Source organism: Salmo salar, chromosome ssa28 (assembly GCF_905237065.1).
Source record: "Salmo salar chromosome ssa28, Ssal_v3.1, whole genome shotgun sequence".
NCBI classification, from domain to species: Eukaryota; Metazoa; Chordata; class Actinopteri; order Salmoniformes; family Salmonidae; genus Salmo; species Salmo salar.
Window position 1 is genome coordinate 6,256,426 of NC_059469.1, and position 20,528 is coordinate 6,276,953.

The 20,528-nt window shown below is 46.2% G+C and overlaps 1 protein-coding gene across 6 annotated transcripts in view; it reads right to left on the reverse strand.

Moving 5' to 3' along the window:
• LOC106589366 (serine-rich coiled-coil domain-containing protein 2) overlaps positions 1-20,528 on the reverse strand; it is a 90,291-nt gene that overhangs the window by 49,012 nt on the left and 20,751 nt on the right. For 4 of the 6 annotated variants that reach the window (XM_045710270.1, XM_014179245.2, XM_014179247.2 and 1 more), the window contains exons 1-2: positions 6,502-6,783; positions 6,028-6,234 (exon numbers count right to left, since the gene is read on the reverse strand). In XM_045710270.1, the coding sequence (XP_045566226.1) occupies positions 6,028-6,108 (81 nt within the window). In that variant the 5' untranslated portion in view covers positions 6,109-6,234; positions 6,502-6,783. Of the gene's footprint in view, positions 1-6,027; positions 6,235-6,501; positions 8,014-20,528 lie in introns of those variants that run through there. The other 2 variants (XR_006762586.1, XR_006762585.1) reach the window with 1 other exon arrangement.

Below are 20,528 nucleotides of genomic sequence, written 5' to 3' on the forward strand. Positions count from 1 at the left end.
TATAGTGTGGAGGCAAATTGAACTGCAAGAGGATGCAGAAAAAAAAAGGAGAGTCCTACAGAGCGGCGTTGGCGCTGTCAACATCATTGACTCATCTGGGCCCTTTTCAGAGGCATTGGGGTTCTCTCTCACTACAATGACGTCTCTGGAGGCTACACACGATGCTGACCCGGGCCATGTTTGTGGCACAATCGCTAATATACGGAGATCTGCGACACGGACAGCCACTCAGCACCAGTCAGAACTTTTTCCCTCACCCGTCCATCCTGGCTCTGGGCTGCCGTCTCAGGGTGGATAATAAGAGGAGGAGACCAATCCAGTTAAGAGAACCTTCCTCAATGTTTGCGCCAAACATTCCATATTATAAAAATGTTTTTAAAAAAACAGTTTGCAGAATTTTGTATGGGCCATCCTAGTCCATTCAAGCCTAACCCAGACCCTACTATAGGCCGACCGCACTAAAGGAGACGAGATCTGCCGCTTAGCGAATCAGTGTGCGGTGTGACAGTCAGTGTGGGAGAGGGAGCTTAGGAGGGAGAGAGAGCGTTGAAGGGTAATGAAATTGTCAAGCAGCATCAGTAAAGTGGAGGAAGAAGGTCAGGCCCATCGCGGGCGTGATTAAAAATCGGCGCTACACTCGCACAGTGAGTAAATCCTGCGTATGCTTTTAAAGCCCGCATGGAGGAGGCGGTGGGTTGCAAATACACCGGAGAAGCTTTGACGAGAGAATATCTGTGATGATCTGGAAGGAATGGGGCGGGCGAGCGAGAGTTGGGGCGAGAGTTGGGGGGGGGCGAGCGAGAGTTGGGGGGGGCGAGAGAGAGAGAGCGAGTTGGAGGAAGAGAGGATCTGGGGCATCAGCACACTGCAAGAAGAGGGAAATATTTGGGGGCTTGAGAACAGGTTTCTGACCTTGGATGGATCAAAAACAACTGTCTGCTGCTACTGTGCTTGGTATCCTTTACTAGATGTGGTCTGTAGTCTTTTACAAAACCTCAAGGGCAGATGAATATGACTCTGGCTACAGTTGCTGTTGAAATACAGGAGTATACTGCAGAGGAAACACATTTGTGATCATATTTTCAGTTAGTTTTCCTCAGAAGCATTTGCGAGCATTGGTAATACCATCCAACTTCGTGGCTTTATTTATTCAGATTGATACAACAAAAAAAGTCCAAGGAACTCCAGATAGTGTGAAGCAATGCAGAGGAACAACAAAGGTTCTCCCCAGGCACACTCGTTCTTCTGGCCATAATGTGCTCCGCCTGCATATCCTCTGCTCTAGCAGTGGGGATGATTATGGAGGAGCGAAGTGGTGTGTGTGTGAAAGACAGAAAGAGAGCGAGAGAGCGCGAGAGAGAGAGGGTGGGGGGTCTGAGCTGTGAGAAGAAGCATGAATGAGGGTGATGGTGACGGCCCTTCATGCCTAACCGGGTCTTCAGGTCTATAGACCTTCACCAGCCGTCACATCCAGCTTGGACCAACACTGCCACCCGGTGGCCTGTCTGCACACCGGTTTATTTACAGCACCCTTGTACTAACACGCTCTGCATCTTCCGCTAGCGACATACATGGCAAGAAGACCTTCTGGCAACAAGACCAAAAGAGCCAAATCAATAGTTGTCATCTCCGATAAGCATTTAGGGTGTCTAGTGTTGTGATCATGCGACGTCATTGTCAACATCTAAAATTGGCTTTCAACGCATACCGACATGTTGCTGCCGGATTTGAGCTGTGAATCCGTATCCTATATGTCCCAATTAATCTACTGTAACACACCCACGTAAATGGAGCATCACAGCCTTGTGCACTGAAACATTAAGCCGATACCTTTCGGGCAAGTAAAGCAAGATGTGGCATGTCCTTCTGTGAGACGAGCGCAGGCAGACAGGATGGCCAGGCTTAGCAGGGCTGACGTAGCTGCTCAAAATGAGGGTTGATGTGATGCCTGAGCATAACGGACATTCCCACGCGAATAGGGACAGCAGGAGAGGGGCCTGACGCCAGCATGGGGACATTAGTTCCAGGAGCCCAGCACACTGTCACTTCCCGGTCTTAACACTCCACTGGCTCCTGAAGTGAATGAGCATCCAGTCCTCCGGCCTCCGTGTGTGTGTGTGTGTGTGTGTGTGTGACTATACTTTTGAGTCCCCACAAGAATAGTGAACTTTTTTTTTTACCAACTGGGGACATTTTTGTTTGAGTTTTGTCCCCACAAGGTAAAATACTATATCTAGGGGGGTTTAGGGATAAGGTTAGAAGTTGTGTCAGAATTAGGTTTAGGAGCTAGGGTTAAGGTTAGGGAAAATAGGATTTTGAAGGGGACTGAATTGTGTCCCCACAAGGTTAGTTATACAAGACCGTGTGTGTGTGTGTGTGCGTCAAAATCACCATTGGCCAGCAGATGGTCGTGTGAATGATGTTGGATGGATAGCCTTTGCCACACCGTTGTAATAATGAAAAATCTCATCAAATACCTCAGCCTTGCTCTCACATAAGGCAGCATGGTTCAAAGTTATTTAAAAAGGGCAGTCACTGTATTATGACAGCAGGCTTCCTGCACTGTCTGCTGGAGCGAGGGAGGCAATCAAATAGCTCCGGCTGAATTAGTCACGCCTCCGGGCCGGTGCTCTAACTAACACGCAGTCCCACACACTCCTCTCTCTCAGTCCCTCGTGAAGCAGCACTGCTTTCTCAGTCCTCTTTAAAAAAGAGAGTAGCACAGGAAGCCTTCATTTTTCAAAGCTAATCTGAAGAAACCGTTGAGGGAGCGGGGCCTGATCATGTCACAATCACAGACCAAATTAAAGTTATTTGACTTTAATCATACCCCCGCAGATATTCATAATGCATTTAATTTCCGTCAGGAAGGCAATTCCCTCAGCGTGACGGGGAGCTGCAGACAACAGTTTTAGAGCTGGGCAGCGTTGGTGTGGTTCTGTGTTAGTGCATTAGCACCTCTCCCCGACAGCAAGAGTCCTGCGGCTCCAACACTCACCAGGGGGACGGGCTGCCTATCTGCCTGCCTGCCTGTTAGCTAGCATCCCACATCTCTACAGTCCCTCACTCTCTTCTCCATCTCTCACACACAGTCTCTCCTTTCTCTCACCACTCACTCTCTTATTCACTCTCACCCCATCGCCCTCCTCCCTCGCTCACTTGTGTTCACTCCCTCTTTCCCAGTCTCCCCTGCGTCTCTAACACACTCTTGTTCGCTGCCTCTCCCCATCGCAATCGCTCTCTTCTTCATTCCCTCAATTTCTCTATAATGAGCTCACTGCTGTCTTCGAAGTCTGTTTCTGTAAATGTGGTTGGAGGCAGGCAGAGGCCAAAATTGTGCTCCGTACCGCATGACCGTGCGGCGCCCAAATGTTGTAACAACGCAGAGGGCACTGTATATTTCCACATTGACACGATTGGTTGATGGTAGGTGGGGGCGGGAGGTCCAGTATAAGCACAAACTCACTTCCTTGACAACAGCTCTGCGAAGTGCAAGAAGTATAAATGCCTTGACTTCTGCAGAGGGCGTATCGCAGTAAATACTCTACGGCCACCGCAGACATCGGATTGACTATGCAGCGCCTTTTAGGGTGGTGACACCTTTGGTGGAAAACTATCCTTGACCGTTCAAGTTCAGACCGCAGGGAAATTAACTCCACTTGACGTTCCTGAATATTGAAGGAATCTCCTATATTGGATTTATTTCTGTTTAATTCTCTGAATTAAGTTTCAGAGCTTTCAACCACTGCCTCCGGTGTCGAGTTCAGTACAGCATTTCCAATAAATAAACTAATAACGTCGCTCATCTTCCCGACACATTTACTAACAGTAATAGCCTACTGTGTGTGGATACACTTGCTGATCAATGCTACCCTCTAGCTTGATTCTTCTGCACTGCACAGAGACAGCATAATGTAAAAGCCTACTGTTCAGAGTGCAACCGTTGCAGTACTTAGTCTCCTGTAGAGGTCGCTCAAGTACCACTTTAAAACGTAAGCTACCAAACGATTTGCACCAGTGTGTTTATGGCTCTGATTATTAGCTGCGGTCAGATATGAAAAGATTATGAGATCCCAATCCATGAGATGATTATAGGCTAATGTTTTTAGATTATATGGGTCACACAACTCCTTGACTCAAATGATTACAACTATGGACAACGTCATATTAATATGTCTGTGCAGTCCAAAGGTGCGCTTCCTGGAAAATCCCCACATTATCAGACTAAATACAGCCTAACCCACAGTAAGAGACGGATTAGCTGTGCTGAAAAAACACAGTATAGAGAAAAAGGAAATAGGCAAAAAGCTGTGAACTAAGACCCCAAAACAGATTTTAGAGGTTCTGACCCGTAAGGAGTTCATTTCCAACAAAGAAACAAAAGCAAAAGGAGCAAATCCAGGTCTTTTGCGTGACCAAGCTAAAACAAATGCCTGAAAATGAGAGCTGCAATGTGTATTGGAGCTTGTCTTCCAACACTGCCGTAACCAGGGAGAGATGATTCAGCACTTTTCAGAGAAGTGCTTTGTGTCCTATACTTGGGTGGTTTCAGAGATGGAACACCCACTGTCTGAGTCACTGACTTATTATGAGCCTCCAGGAATACAGAATGACATCATTAAATGTACTTTTTGTCCCCATATTTTCTCCATATAAAAAGGAGTGCCTCTGTCATTGATGAGAGGAGAAGGGTAATAAGCTGCTCCTGTAGGCCACGTCATACAGTAATAACTACACTGTCATCCTTCCGCTTCCCTCTGGTCCTGGGGCTGCGTCCTTCTCTCTGGCCAAGTGATAGGCTGCTGTGAAACAGCAAGGAAATCACATGGGGCAACAGCCAATGAGTTCCCTCAAGGAAAGATCATCGAACTGATTCCTTGGCTGGAATCCAGGAAATTGGGTTCTTACATTCGGGAGGCAGAACAAGGCCCTGACTCCTTCCTTCAGTAATGACTGATCTGACACGCTGAGATTGGTGAAAGCAATAGGCTGGAGACCATGCGATCACTTTCAGATCAGTGACTAGCGAGGAAGGAAGGAAGGGTGTATTTTAAAAGCATTCAAATCAGATTAGAGGAAAACAGACAACTACGTAGCTGTGTTGTACAGGAGCAGAGTGGTACAGCGCAAGGCAAAAGCCCTGACTGCATACAGTACACTGGGCAGAGTTCTGTTATAATATCCACCCTGCACAGCCAGAAGAGGACTGGCCACCCCTCATAGCCTGGTTCCTCTCTAGGTTTCTTCCTAGGTTTTTGGCCTTTCTAGGGAGTTTTTCCTAGGGAGTTTTTCCTAGCCACCGTGCTTCTTTCACATGCATTGCTTGCTGTTTGGGGTTTCAGGCTGGGTTTCTGTACAGCACTTTGAGATATCAGCTGATGTACAAAGGGCTATATAAATACATTTGATTTGAGATATAGCAGCACCATTGAAGACCTGTCTTGTAGCTCAATGTCCTGAGTATTGACGTCAGATTGGGGACAGTGATACCGTGGGCAGAGTACCCACACAGAAACAGTGCCCGGCAGTGAGCTCATTTAGGTCAAAGCCAGCAGGACAACCCTTGCCCCTCTAGAATACAAATCACCCAGGAAATTGCACAGAATGGAAGTACTTGCCATCAACGGGGAAAGTGAAACGCTGACTATGAAAAAAAGGTGTGTAAATTAAAGTAAAAGTTAATTGGGCAAAGGTTAAACACATTAGGACAGCCAGCGGGGATTAGGCAATCAGTAAAACAGAAACAGATATCCTACTCGTTTTCCAACACACATTCAGTGGAGATGAAAATCACTTTATTGGTCTATTGCACACAAGGTCAAACCGAAATTTGACTTCCACTTTTAACCCAACCCCACCCCCCCTACACGTTACTAACCAAAGTACTACTGAAGAGCGACGCCTACCATTCCAATGACGAATTAAATCTTAATCCATTCTTTTGAGAGCTGTCAATTCCATAGAATTACATTCTTTGTGGTCAACTCACTAGAAATGTTGAATACATTGTATTCTATCCAGACTTACCATGCTGTTGAGGTCTGAGTTGTAGCTCCCACAGGGCTGTGTGGTGGTCCCCAAGGGCTCCAGACCCTCCTCGTCCCACATGTAGGTCCCCCCCCGAGCCTGAGTCTGAGGGAGACAGGTCGAGGGAAGAGCCGAGCGGGTAGTCTGCACCCCCGGACAGGGCGTGACTAGCACGCCGAGACAACGCCCCTAAGCCCCCTCTACCCCCTATAACAGAGAGGAGAAAGAAGAGGTTTTACTCACCTGCTACCTAATCACTGAGGGAGATCTGGTTCATTTGTTTTGGTTAGTATTCTATGTCATTTCGGGCCCATTTCCCAGACACAGATAAAGCCTAGTCCTGGATTAAATCGCATCGTCGATGGATGTTCTCCATTGACAGTGTTTTCTAGTCCAGGACTAGCTCTAATCTGTGTCTGGGAAACCATCCCTTGGACTTTAAAGTCAATTATTTGGATTCATATGAAATCTTACCAGTGAGTCCCATTCCGGCCCAGTCTACACTGTCAGACAGGAAGCTGTTTAGGCCCGCCATCGAGGTGCCACCGTGACGGTGGATGACGTCTACGTTGTCATCATCTGCCAAGACAGAGTGCGATTGGTCGAGCTCTCCATCACGGGCAGGGAGCAGCAGAATGCCGTCTCCTCCGTTCCCCAGGTTGTCAAAGTCGTCCATGTACTCCTCGCTGGTATCATTGCGCTCCAGGGAGGAGGTGGAGGAGAGGGACATGTCCTCCAGGCCTTCCCCCAGGGGACGCACCCCGCTGGGGGGCGCAGTCTCCTCTTGCAGGCCTTCCGTTAGGCACTCTGGGGTGCTCCCTGGGCTGTCAGTGTTGCTGGATGGGTCTGGGGTGACAGGGGGCGTCTCCACCGAGTTCTTCCTCCCCTCGCTTTCCTCTGTGTTGCCCTGGACCTTCTCGGTGGAGGTGGCCAAGATTGGGCGAGGCTGCTTGATGAGGGAGGGCCGTGTGAGCCTGTAGCTGAGGGCCGAGGTCCTGGTGTTGCAGGAGGCTGAACTGGGTAGTAAGGAATTCCTCAGTGTGGTGGGGGGCAAGATGCAGCTAGCAGTTCCCACCACAGCCCTGCCTGGTGCTAGTCCATGTCCACCCTTACTGAGGTGTAGGCCGTTCCCTCTCCCCGCACTACTACTCAGCACAGGTGTCGGTCTGGCCAGGGGAGATGTCTTGACCAGTCGGGACTTGGCTAGAGGCCTGGGCAGCTCCTTGGCCAGCTCTGAGGCCCTGTTGAAGGAGTAGGAGCGGATGATGGGTGGCTGGGTAGGGGAGGGGATCCTCTTGACGTGGGTGAGGCTCCGGGAGCGCACCATGTTCTCCTCCGAGGCGGTCTCCAGGCTGTCGCTGGACTGGGAGTGGGACAGGCTGCTGGTCAGGTTGCTGTGGGGGGAACCACAGCTCTGGACCTGCCTGAGGGAGCTATTCCCAGACCCAAACCGTCCATCACCACCCGCCTGGCCGTTGAGGCCAGCTTTGCCATTGCAGAGACTCTGTCCAGACAAAGCCTGTTTGGGGATGGCCCTGTGAGGCCCAGTTTTGGAGGGTATAGTTCTAGGGCTGGTGGAGGATACCAAAGAAGCACACCCCCGTATCTTAGCCGTGGCAGGCATGGTGGACGGCTTTTTAATCTCCCGTACCGCCGCTGGCGAGCGCTGCAGTTGTCGGAGGTGATGCCCAGCTCCAGTTCCGCCCTCCTCCCCCACCCCCACAGCTTCTCCTCCTTTCCCCTTCAGAGAGAAGGAGGGTGGCATCCGCATTGTCCCGTTCTGCCTGGTGGTGGCAGTGGGTAACCCTTTGCCAGTGGTGCTGGAGATGGGTTGGTGGTGGGTCCCATTGGTCAGTGGGGCCGTGCAAGCCACAGCCGCGGGGCGTGAGCCAAACTTGGGCAGCCTGGAGACCATGGTGGGCACGTTGGGAACCGGATCTTCCATCAGCTGCCTGCTGGACCATGGGTGTGCTGGGCTGGCTTGAACTGCAGAGAAATGGAGGACAAGAGAAGGGCAGAGAGAGAAATGGGAGTGAGAAGATAGGAAAAGCGAGAACAAGAGGAAAAAGAATGAGAAAGGGGACGAGAGAAAGCGGTGAGAACATGTCGTGCTAAGATAAGAAATAACATGTTTGGGGGTGTTAAACACAAATTGACATTTACAGAAGTAGACGTGAAAGTAACTGTCCAGTGTTTCCAGATTTCTATGAAATATGACCTATAATTAATTACAATATGAGTGAAATAGTTTTCCTTCCAAATTGTATGTCAAAAACATGCTTTGTGTTAGAAAGGTGTGGGTGTACCCAACAGACTGGTGTTGGCTTATAAATCAAATGTTATTTGTCACATGCGCCGATTACAACTGGTGTAGACCTTACAGTGAAATGCTTACTTACAAGTCCTTAACCAACAATGCAGAGTAAGAAAATGCTAAATAAAAGTAAAAGTTAAAAAAGTAACAAAATAATAACAAGGCTATATACAGGGGGTTCTAGTACCAAGTCAATGTGCGGGGGTACGGGTTAGTCGAGGTCAAATGTACATGTAGGTAGAAGTAAAATAACTATGCATAGATCATAAACAGCGCATAGCAACATCGTAAAAAAGGGGGTCAATGCAAATAGTCCAGGTAGGCATTTGATTAATTGTTCATCAGTTTTATGGCTTGGGGGTAGAAGCTGTTAAGGAGCCTTTTGGACCTAGACTTGCAGCCCAGTAGCAGAGAAAACAGTCTATGACTTGGATGGCTGAACTCTTGACAAGTTTTAAGGCCTTTCTGACACCGCCTGGTATAGAAGTCCTGGGTGGCAGGAAGCTTTGCCCCAGTGATGTACTGGTCCGTACGCACTACTGGGGCTGTTTAGGAGACCATATTGCCGCCAACCTGGCAGTCATGAACGCAGTAAGATTCTACATGACTGTTGAGTCATGGTAATCTCCTTTAACACACTCTGGTACTCAGGGCTCTATTGTCCCCTCTAGCCACTGACAACAATGCATCAATGCAAATACAATGGAAAATCACAAACACTTATCAAAACAGTATGTGCTTTTAAAACTCAACACACGGTGATTGATCAATTTGAAGAAAGAAGCTCAACAATAGGTTGAAACAGAGTGGAAAGCATGGTCGTTGTGGGCTAACAACGAAATGGACAGCGATTTCTAAGTGGATGATTCATTCAAAACACCCATACGCATATTAGAGCTTATGCATAAGCCTATACATGAGCCCGAAAAAAAAAAAACTATTAAAATAATGATTGTGCCGTTGTAACATAGCCAACAGTATATTACACATGGTAGAAAAAAAAATTAAATACTGATTTAAGATCTTTGGTACATAATTTGTCTAGACCAAATTAAACAAAATCAGATTTCACATACAATTTGCGAATTTGTTGTAGATTTTGAATAGCCTAGTAATAGGGCTTTTTTCCCATAATTAATAGACTGACATTACTTTTAGCTACAGCAACTCTCACCGTGTTTCCCCTCTCCCCTTCATTCCTTTCTCCAGCTCGCAGAGAGAGGGGCTGTCAACAGTTGATGAAATATGTAGCGTTGTGAAAACATGTTACTATCGATGTTCCCGAACAGATTTCACTGGGTTTCCCAAGTGAAGCACTGGGTAGCTAAAGGAACAGGGTTGGAGAGCCCATGGCATACACAGTTAGGGCGGAATATCACCTGTGGCACAACAAAATAATCGGCGAAGCCTACCCAACATGAGAGAAAAACGTACCCGCAGGAAAGTGGCCTCCATTCGCTATTCCAGTGTTAACAGATGACATGTCTTATGTCTTGATGGGGATTTGGGCTTGGTCCTACTTGATAAATGGACCATTCTAAATCTAAACTAAATTATACATATTAGTAAAGATTACATTCAATTGAGAACAGTCAATGGGTGAAAATATGATCACTTGATGAGAGAACAGCGTGTGCAGCCTGAGGCAAGGAACAGAGCCCAATCTTTCTTTTCCAATCATCAATAGCCCAGTAATTTTTTGGGGGGGTGGGGAATTACCTGTTTTGCATGTTATTTTGGTATTAATGTTTCACATATCAGTTTGAATTATATATATAATTAAGTTAAAGCCACATACAAACATGGTCTCTTTTGTTTCCTAAAGTAAGGCAGCTCTAGAATGCAGGTGTTTTAGCCCAGCTCAGTGCTTTCTGTGGTGGGGCAAGCCAGAAGAAAAAATGTGTGTGTTCTATCACTCATAGGGAAACTACATCACCGCGAAGTCTAAGGGGAGACCGAGAACTCGAGCCCTTCGGGAATTGACATAGAATTACAATAGAGGTGCCCATCCAAGAAGGCTCAAGGTCATTGGCCACAGATAAAATGACATTGTGTGTACAGCAGCTTTGATTGGACTGATCATGTCAACATCATACTTTCAAAAAAATCTTAGCTAGCAGTCATCATGAATCAAGTCAACAATCTACTGGCAAATCCTTTTCAAACATTCTCATACGAAGATAAAAAAAAAACAGAAATTACAGATAAAACGTATCGTGGTCATCGGCCATTGGACATAAACATTACACAACAAGTTGGAAATCGCAAATTCAACAATGAGTGGTTTGGAAGGAAGTGAGCACAACAAAGTGAGTCCAAAAATGTCTTGTATGCTGCTGCATAAATTATGTAATATGCCAGGGAGATATGTATATTGTAGCTAAGAAAGTAATACTAAGTGTATGTTGTGTAGTAACCTGTTAGTAGCCCATGTGCCTCACGCTAATAATTTGGTCCCTTTTCCCCTAGTGTTCTGACTTGGTGGTACACGTGCACACGTAGCCTATAGCCTGTTTTAGAGAAATATAATCAAATATTGTAAGAGCTTTCATTGTCTGCTTATATGGCCCCGTCATTTATCCTACGGTTCTGACTTGGTGTACAGGGAGAACACTAAGAATGGCCCATGTTCTGAATTCTGTCGATGTACATTTCAACGATTGCCTCTTATCTGCTCGTCGTTCCCTTATGCCATAGTTTGTACATCTCCAATTGTCAGTAGAAACCACATTTGTTGAAGCAAGTCATATGTTTTTTATACTTTTTTAAAGGCAGTAAATGAGGCTGAATGAACTGTAGCAGTGGTAAGGTGTTGGGACTCTGGTGTTGGGACAGATTTATGTTGGCCCTAACAGTTTGTGGGCACAGTGTGTCACCGTTATAGAGCAATTCATGTATTGTTTAGTGGCTTTGCTGGCATGCATCGATTTTTATTTTTTTGCCCCACCAAGATTTACATGCTAAAATTGCCACTGCAATAGCCTATAGTCACATCATGCAGCCCATATATCTTTTGATTTCTAAGGCATTCTATGGTTTGTATCATTCACAACTAAAGTTGTCAAATAACTCAAAATCTAGCATATAGAACCTGTTTCAAATTATCACTTCTACGCTCAATATTGCCACTTTATATGTGCGCACTCTCGCACTGGAATGGGAAAAATATTCAATCCATTTTATTTCAGCTAATTTCAATTATATTCTTCTTACTATAAAATCATAATATAAAAATGTATTTATAAGCATATCTTGTCTGCTAAATGAACAAAACTTAGAGCCTAAGGCATGGCACATAGCCAGATAAAACAAAATATGACTTGGCCTAATCCGAAATACATTTTTTTCATGTTTCTTTAAACCTGCCTAAAATAAATAATGCACTCATTGTGCGTGTACATTCAATTTATTTACTCAACTTAAATGTTCCAAAGGCGCGCTTCAGAGGCTTGTATGCTGCTTGTAGAGTGGAGCATGGAGATGATAAACATGTTAATGTTAATTGATGGTCAGTTACAGTGAGTACGACAGCCTTTTGCATGACAATAACAAGCTGACAATTTCATGACCGTCACAGCCCTACGCATTACCCTCTGTAGAGCCTTACAGTTGGATGCCGAGCAGGTGCCATACCAGGCAGTGACGCAACCAGTCAGGATACTCTCGATGGCGCAGCTGTAGAACCTTTTGAGGATCTGAGGACCCATGCCAAATATTTTATCTCCTCAGGAATAGGCGTTGTCGTGCCCTCTTCACGACAGTCTTGGTGTGTTTGGACCATGATCATTTGTTGGTGATGCGGACACCAAGGAATTTGAAGCTCTTGAACCGCTCCACTACAGTCCCATTGATGTTAATGGGGGCCTGTTCGGCCCGCCTTCTCCTGTAGTCCATCATCAGCTCCTTTGTCTTGCTCACGTTGAAGGTTTTTGTCCTGGCACCATACTGCCAAGTCTCTGACCTCCTCCCTATAGGCTGTCTCATTGTCGGTGATCAGGCCTAACACCGTCGTGTCGTCGACAAACTTAATGATGGTGTTGGAGTCGTGCTTGGCCATGCAGTCATGGGTGAACAGGGAATACGGAAGGGGACTAAGCATGCACAAGGGGCCCCTGTGTTGAGGATCAGCGTGGCAGATGCGTTGTTGCCTACCCTTACCACCTGGGGGCGGCCCTTTAGGAAGTCCAGGATCCAGTTGCAGAGGGAGTGGTTTAGTCCCAGGGTCCTTAGCTTAGTGATGAGCTTCATGGGCACTATGGTGTGGAATGCTGAGCTATAGTCAATGAACAGCATTCTCACGTAAGTGTTCCTTTTGGACGGGTGGGAAAGGGCAGTGTTGAGCACAATAGAGATTGCGTGATCTGCGGATCTTTTGGGGAGGTACGCAAATTGGAGTGGGTCTAAGGTTTATGAGATGGTGTTGATGTGAGCCACGAACAGCCTTTCAAAGCACGTCATGTCTACCAGATATGAGTCCTACGGGTCGGTAGACATTTATGCAGGTTACCTTAGTGTTCTTGGGCACAGGGACTATGGTGCTCTGCTTGAAACACGTAGGCATTACAGACTGGATCAGGGAGAGGTTGAAAGTGTCAGTGTAGACACCTGCCAGTTGGTCAGCGCATGCTCAGAGTACACGTCCTGGTAATCCGTCTGGTCCTGCTGCCTTGTGAATGTCTTACTCACATCGGCTGCAGAGAGCATGATCACACAGTCTTCCAGAACAGCTGGTTCATGCTTCAGTGTTGCTTGCCACGAAACCCCCATAGAAGTCATTTAGCTCATCTGGTAGGCTCGTGTCACTGGGCAGCTCGCAGCTGGGCTTACCTTTGTAATGCGTAATAGTTTGCAAGCCCTGCCACATTCGACAAGCATCGGAGCCGGTGTAGTAGGATTCGATCTTAGTCCTGTATTGTTGCGTTGCAGGTTTGATGGTTTGTCCGAGAGCATAGCGGGATTTCTTATAAGCGTCCGGATTAGTGTCCCGCTCCTTGAAAGCGTCAGCTCTAGCCTTTAGCTCAGTCCTGATGTTACCTGTAATCCATGGCTTCTGGTTGGGATATATAAAATCAGTAAAAGAAACATCCCTTTTTCAGGACCCTGTCTTTCAAAGATAATTCGTAAAAAATCCAAATAACTTCACAGATCTTCATTGTAAAGTGTTTAAACACTGTTTCCCATGCTTGTTCAATGAACCATAAACAATTAATGAACATGCACCTGTGGAACGGTCGTTAAGACACTAACAGATTAGACGGTGGGCAATTAAGGTCACAGTTATGAAAACTTAGGACACTAAAGAGGCCTTTCTACTGACTCTGAAAAACATGAGGACTGCAGATGTGGCCAGGGAAATAAATTGCAATATCTGTACTATGAGACGCCTAAGACAGCACTACAGGGAGACAGGACGGACACCTGATCATCTTCGCAGTGGCAGACCACATGTAACACCTGCACAGGATTGGTACATCCGAACATCACACCTGCGGGACAGGTACAGGATGGCAACAACTGCCCGAGTTAAGCCAGGAATGCACAATCCCTCCATCAGTGCTCAGACTGTCCGCAATAGGCTGAGAGAGGCTGGACTGAGGGCTTGTAGGCCTGTTGTAAGGCAGGTCCTCACCAGACATCTCTGGCAACAACATCGCCTATTGGCACAAACCCACCGTCGCTGGACCAGACAGGACTGGCAAAAAGTGCTCTTCACTGACGAGTCGCAGATTTGTCTCACCGGGGTGATGGTTGGATTTACGTTTATAGTCAAAGGAATGAGCGTTACACCAAGGCCTGTACTCTGGAGCGGAATCGATTTGGAGGTGGAGGGTCCGTCATGGTCTGGGGCGGTGTGTCACAGCATCATCGGACTGAGCTTTTCGTCATTGCAGGCAATCTCAACGCTGTGCATTACAGGGAAGACATCCTCCTCCCTCATGTGGTACCCTTCCTGCAGGCTCACCCTGACATGGTCCTCCAGCATGACAATGCCACCAACCATACTGCTCGTTCTGTGCATGATTTCCTGCAAGACAGGAATGTCAGTGTTCTGCCATGGCCAGCGAAGAGCCCGGATCTCACTCCCATTGAGCACGTCTGGGACCTGTTGGATCGGAGGGTGAGGGCTAGGGCCATCCCCACAGATATGTCTGGAAACTTGCAGGTGCCTTGGTGGAAAAGTGGGGTAACATCTCACAGCAAGAACTGACAAATCTGGTGCAGTATATGAGATGCACTGCAGTACTTAATTCAGCTGGTGGCCACACCAGATAGTGACTTTTTTTATTTTGATTTCCCCCCCTTTGTTCAGGGACACATTATTCCATTGTTAGTCACATGTCTGTGGAACTTGTTCAGTTTATGTCTCAGTTGTTGAATCTTATGTTCATACAAATATTTACACGTGTTTATGTACCATCACTGTGGGGACGACATCATCGATGCACTTATTGGTGATGCTGGTGAATGATGTGGTACTCCTCAATGTAATCGGATGAATCCCGAAAAATATTCCAGTCTGTGGTAGAGGAACAGTCCTGTAGCTCAGCATCTCCATCATCTGACCACTTCCGTATTGAGTGAGTCACTGGTACTTCCTGCTTTAGTTTTTGCTTCAAAGTAGGAATCAGGAAGATAGAATTATGGTCAGATTCGTCAAATGGAGGGTGAGGGAAAGCTTTATATGCGTCTCTGTGTGTGGCGTAAAGGTGGCCTAGGTTCTTTTCCTCTTCTGGTTGCACATGTGACATGCTGGTAGAAATTAGGTGAAAAGTATTTAAGTTTTCCTGCATTAAAGTCCCCAGCCACTAGGAGTGCCACTTCTGAATGAGCATTTTCTAGATGGCCTTATACAGCTCTGAGTGCGGTCTTAGAGCCAGCATCGGTTTGTGGTAGTAAATAGACCGCTATGAAAAATAGATGAAATTTCAAATAGTTTGGTCTACAGCTTATCGTGATGTACTCTACCTCAGGCGAGCAAAACCTTGAGACGTCGTTAATATTAGAGATCGCGCACCAGCTGTTATTAACAAATAGACACAGACCGCCACCCTTTTGTCTTACCAGACGTAGCTGTTCTGTCTTGCCGATGCACAGAAAACTGTAGATTGGATGTAGATTATCCGTGTCATCTTTCAGCCACAACTCATGAAACATAAGACATTACAGTTAATTTCTCATTGGTAGGATAGTCTCGAACGGAGCTCATCCAGTTTATTCTCCAATGATTGCACGTTGGCCAATAGGACGGATGGTAGAGGGGTTTACCCACTCACCAACAAATTCACACAAGGAACCCAGATCTGCACCCCCTGTATTGGAGTCTCCTCTTCATGTGAATGACGGGAATTTGGGCCTGGTCCGGGAAAAGCAGTAAACCCTTCGCGTCCGACTCATTAAAGAAAAAAATCTTAGTCCAGTTTGAGGTCAGTAATCGCAGTTCTGATATCCAGAAGCTCCTTTCGGTCATAAGAGACGGCAGCAGAAATATTATCTACAAAAGAAGCAACAAACAGGAAAACACACAAAATAACACAATTGGTTAGGAGCCCGTAAAAACGGCAGCCATCCCCTAAAGCACCATTATAAAAGGGTCATTACAAATATTCATGCGAGTAGACCGCTGGAAAAAGCAAGCATTTTTTAAATGGTCTGTTGGAGATACAAGTTTGAGTGGGGGGGGGGGGGGTTTAAAGTGTTTTATCAATAATTTATGCTTTGGCAACAAATAGAAGTATAGGGATGAGTCAACAACATTATTTGGGTATGAATTAACAGAATATTAACTTTTTAAAGTGAGTTTCACTGGACAGTTACAAGACTATCAAATGCAATAAAAATAACACAGTCGGCTACTTTCTCTGAATATTCTATTCAGCCTAACGAGAAACACAGTAAGCTCTAAATGATTTATAACATCTGTTCTGGGAAAGCAGTCGTTCCTGTACCATCTAAACGTGCCCATTAAAGTGCCCTGCTGTTCAAAAGACTAGGCTGTGAGCAGACTTGGGATGGGCAGGAACAGAGTCAGGGCTTGTCGGAGCACAACCACATCTCCGAATACATACCGGATACCACACCCCTAATTATCCCAATGCTACTCAGCCAATGGGAGCCTAGTTCCCGAGTGTATCTACCTTAACCTTTAGGCTAAATCCTTCGGTCACCCTCGCATGCAATGTCAAAGTTAAAGTATATATATATATTTAAAAAAAAAAACAGAAACAGATTCAATGTACTAACATGCATGAAAGTTCAGTGATGGATGTGGTTGAACAGGATTTGCTACTCTGAGGACAAGTTGAGCACAGCCTGAAGCTGTGGGGAGACATACAGTGAAGACAGAGGAGAGGAGTAAAGTCTACGGTGACGTTCCAAATGGCACCCTCTTCCCTATCGGCTCTGGTCAAAAGTAGTGCACTACATAGTATACGCATCCCAAATAGCACCATATTCTCTATGTCTACGGGAGACCGGCAGGTAAGCGTTTGCCTACTATCAATGACAACTACCACCATGTGGATGATGCCCAGTGGGCATGGAGGATGATAGGCAGGCGGGTCGGGGCTGGCATGTGTTCACAGGTGTACCACCAAACAGGGGCCTTTATTATTTAAAAAGGTACATCTGCCAGGGGCAAGAGGGGCATGCGGTCCTCCCCCCTAAAACCACGAGATGACAACGTGGCCATGGATGTGCCAGACACCGTATGACGACGGTAAATCATTCCCAAGGGGTTCCAAGCACAAAGTATCGATTCAGTAGAGAATGAAGATCAGTCCATCGGGCCCCTCAGGTGGTTCTCCAAAACATCCATAGGCCTATGTGCAGCCGCCCTGAGTCTTATTCCAAAATACCACAGCAGTGAGAAACTCAAACTGTCTCTGTGCATCGTTTACCTTGGTTTCTGTAGCAATGACTCTGCAATGAGCTCTGTTTACAAAGAGAGGCGATAGGGATTCAGTAACGAGAACTTGTACCACTGATATCAAAACATCTCCCTATCACTGCTTCCTACACAATCAATATTAAGTTGCATTTGTGAGGTCCTTACAAATATGCACAAGTGGTAACTATATAGCACATTTGATTAGCTACTAGTGCTGCTGAGGCACTACGACTATCTATCTATCTATATATATATAAATAACACGGCAGAGGAGATGTGCTCACCAACTGGGGAAATCCATTAGGGGGCCACTCAGCAATCAATGTAGGCTAGCACTGGCTCAAAGCCATCAGCCCCTTCTCATCAAGAGTAATGGCAGTGGGCAGGGGTGAATGACAGAGACAGAGGAAGTGTGTGTGTGTGTGTGTGTGTGTGTGTGTGTGTGGCAGTAAACTAAGCTATGCTGCCAACTGCAGGGGAAATTTGCTGTGTTACAAGGTTGGCCAAAGACAGGGATTGCTTGCAGATGAATGGGTTTGCACAGGGTGCCAATGAGCTTAAGCCTCCATACTCTACACTGGGCACATGGCTGAAACCAACACTCTCCACCTCAGGGGTTCCCAACCTTTTTTCCCCCCAGGGGCCCCTTTTTCACATTTGAAAAATGTGGTTTACTGAGATGGCCTATATTAAAATACACCACCCGCTTGACTTTGTTTAATTTCAGGAAGAACTTTTAGGTAGGCTAATATATAAATAATAACAAATTATTATTATTATTATTATGAAATCAATTCTTGACCTGATTTTCCCAAATGTTATTCTGCTACCAAATATTTTATTAAAACGTAGATCAACTCAATTTAATTATACATACTCTTTTACAGAAAGTGAATAGATAAATTGAGAGCGACAGTCACATTGTGTAAGATCACTTCCCGAGCAAAGTCCAATTTCTATGACTCCTCAAATTTAGAAGCTTCTGAATGTCAGAGCCAAACCAAATATATTCCCGTGTGCATCAGTCGCGTCTTCCTCGGGCATTTTACAGCTCGTTTCTAGCTTAAAGCATTTGTGGATATATGTGTCGTTTGAGATCGGTAGAAAAAAATATTTTTACCCCTCAAATCAAGGAAGGTCCAGTGACCTCCAGGTTGCAGTGACCTCCAGGTTGCAGTGACCTCCAGGTTGCAGTGACCTCCAGGTTGCAGTGACCTCCAGGTTGCAGTGACCTCCAGGTTGCAGTGACCTCCAGGTTGCAGTGACCTCCAGGTTGCAGTGACCTCCAGGTTGCAGTGACCTCCAGGTTGCAGGCAGCACACGAGCACAGGACTGCATGAGCAGTGAGGTCTTTTGCAGCCATCCATAACACTTTCACAGGTCCAGGATTCACTTTTCCACTGCTTGCAATATGAGTAAATGTGGAGCTTAGAGGTCAGTTTGACTCTCCTTCCATCACCTTGGCTGTTAGAAATATAATAAATAGTGATTCTATGACTAAGGTTACAGTATTCACTTCTCTCATATGACAAGGCTGCAGACGTTCAGCCAGTATCGTTAGTTTTCGACCGACCCCAACATGGCTTGTGACCAATGAGGCCAACTCTAGTGGCACACAGTGACCCACTTCTCTCTCACTCCTTCTCCCCACTTAAGTTAAATTGAAGGTCCAACTTACGATACACCACCACCTCCTACTACTAGCCAGCAGAGTTTAACCCCACTTCAACGGTAGGTCAGACTAAACCAGGTCACAGGCAGGCCAGCCAAAGCCTCAATAACAGAAATTCCAGGGGACATCACTCTTTCACAGGAATCAATGTCAATATCTCTGCGACAGATTGCCTTAAAAAAAAAATATACAAAAAAAAAAAAACGGCTTCACCAGCACACACACGGCATAGAATGGGCCAGAATGCCACACAGAAAGCCCTTGAGAAGTCTAGACAGTTGGGCAGAGGTACTATTGAGCAGTGTGAGATCTATTACAACTGTGGGACACATTAAAGCTTTCAGCAACACAGGAAGATGTGATGCTTTATGCTCATATATTCCTCGGAACCCTGCTTAGCCAATGAACCCCCAGTGATGACTTCCAGTGGTACGGCAACAAGAATCATGTGGTGGATGAATCCAGACATGGGTTAATGGATGAATGGGCACGGGGGAGGATCAACGCAGGCCTACAGTCTCTCGGACTATAGATTTGCACTTGAGGCAGCCTGGCGTCTTACGTTTTTATACCTGAACTATTGTTTCACCACAAACAGCCTACTGAATTGGGAATGGTGTGGATGCCCACCAATGCTTGCCCTCTACTTCATTCCCCTTTCAGAGACAGTCATGCCATCATCGTCATCATCATCATGACCGTGCCATCATGTCTTAAGACAGCAAGGTGTAGGCTACCTGCGGCCAAACCACAGGGAAACGAAGCCCTCTAAGACCATTCATCTGTCCCTATCAGGAGGTAGACAATATTCTGACGGGAGTTAAGCCTAGATATTGGATAGAAATAGTCTTGAAAAGTTTAAAGCTGGATAGATAAGCACTGCATGAGCACAGAACAGTTGGCTCCCTTCAGCCCTATGACTCCCACTGGTCACATTGTCAAGTTGAGCGCAGCAGCAGACCAGCAGCCTGGCTGGAGCCATGATTTTAATCGACCAATGCCTTTTTATATGCCCAAGTGTCTGCTTTTCAGAGAGCATTTAAAGCATGCTTTTCCAGAATGTCTGTCTGACTCAACAGCGCTCTGTACACACACACACAGACACACACACACACTAGAGTCAACCAGAGACGTGAAACGAGTTCTCTTTTTAAAACCATATCCTTTTACTTCAGGGTTCAAGGTTAGAATTGTTAAGACCATTTTTTATTTTTTTACTTTGCGCATCACTTTGAGTTCAAATCAACATATCAGCGGATGTGGTTCGCTCACAAAAAACCCAATGTATTGAGTGGCTGTGATTGAACATCCTGGGTCGCAGGGTTCACTGCAGCAGCACCCTTCTAGTGTGTAACTGAGGACGGGAGAACATACACACCACTCCCTTAAACCACAACAAGCACAAACCACGATGGCCACAATGACTCGACGCAACAGTACAGAGGATGGGCCCCGGTCAAAAAGGAGTGCAGAAAACAGGGAACAGGATGCCATCTGGGACTTAACCCAGGTCTTTGTTCAATAAATAGATCAAAAAGACCTCTTCATCATCCCCTGCATTGTAAGAGTCATTGTGTCTAATAGTAGACATTGCACTGTGCTGACGTGAATGCCATGTTATTTTAGGG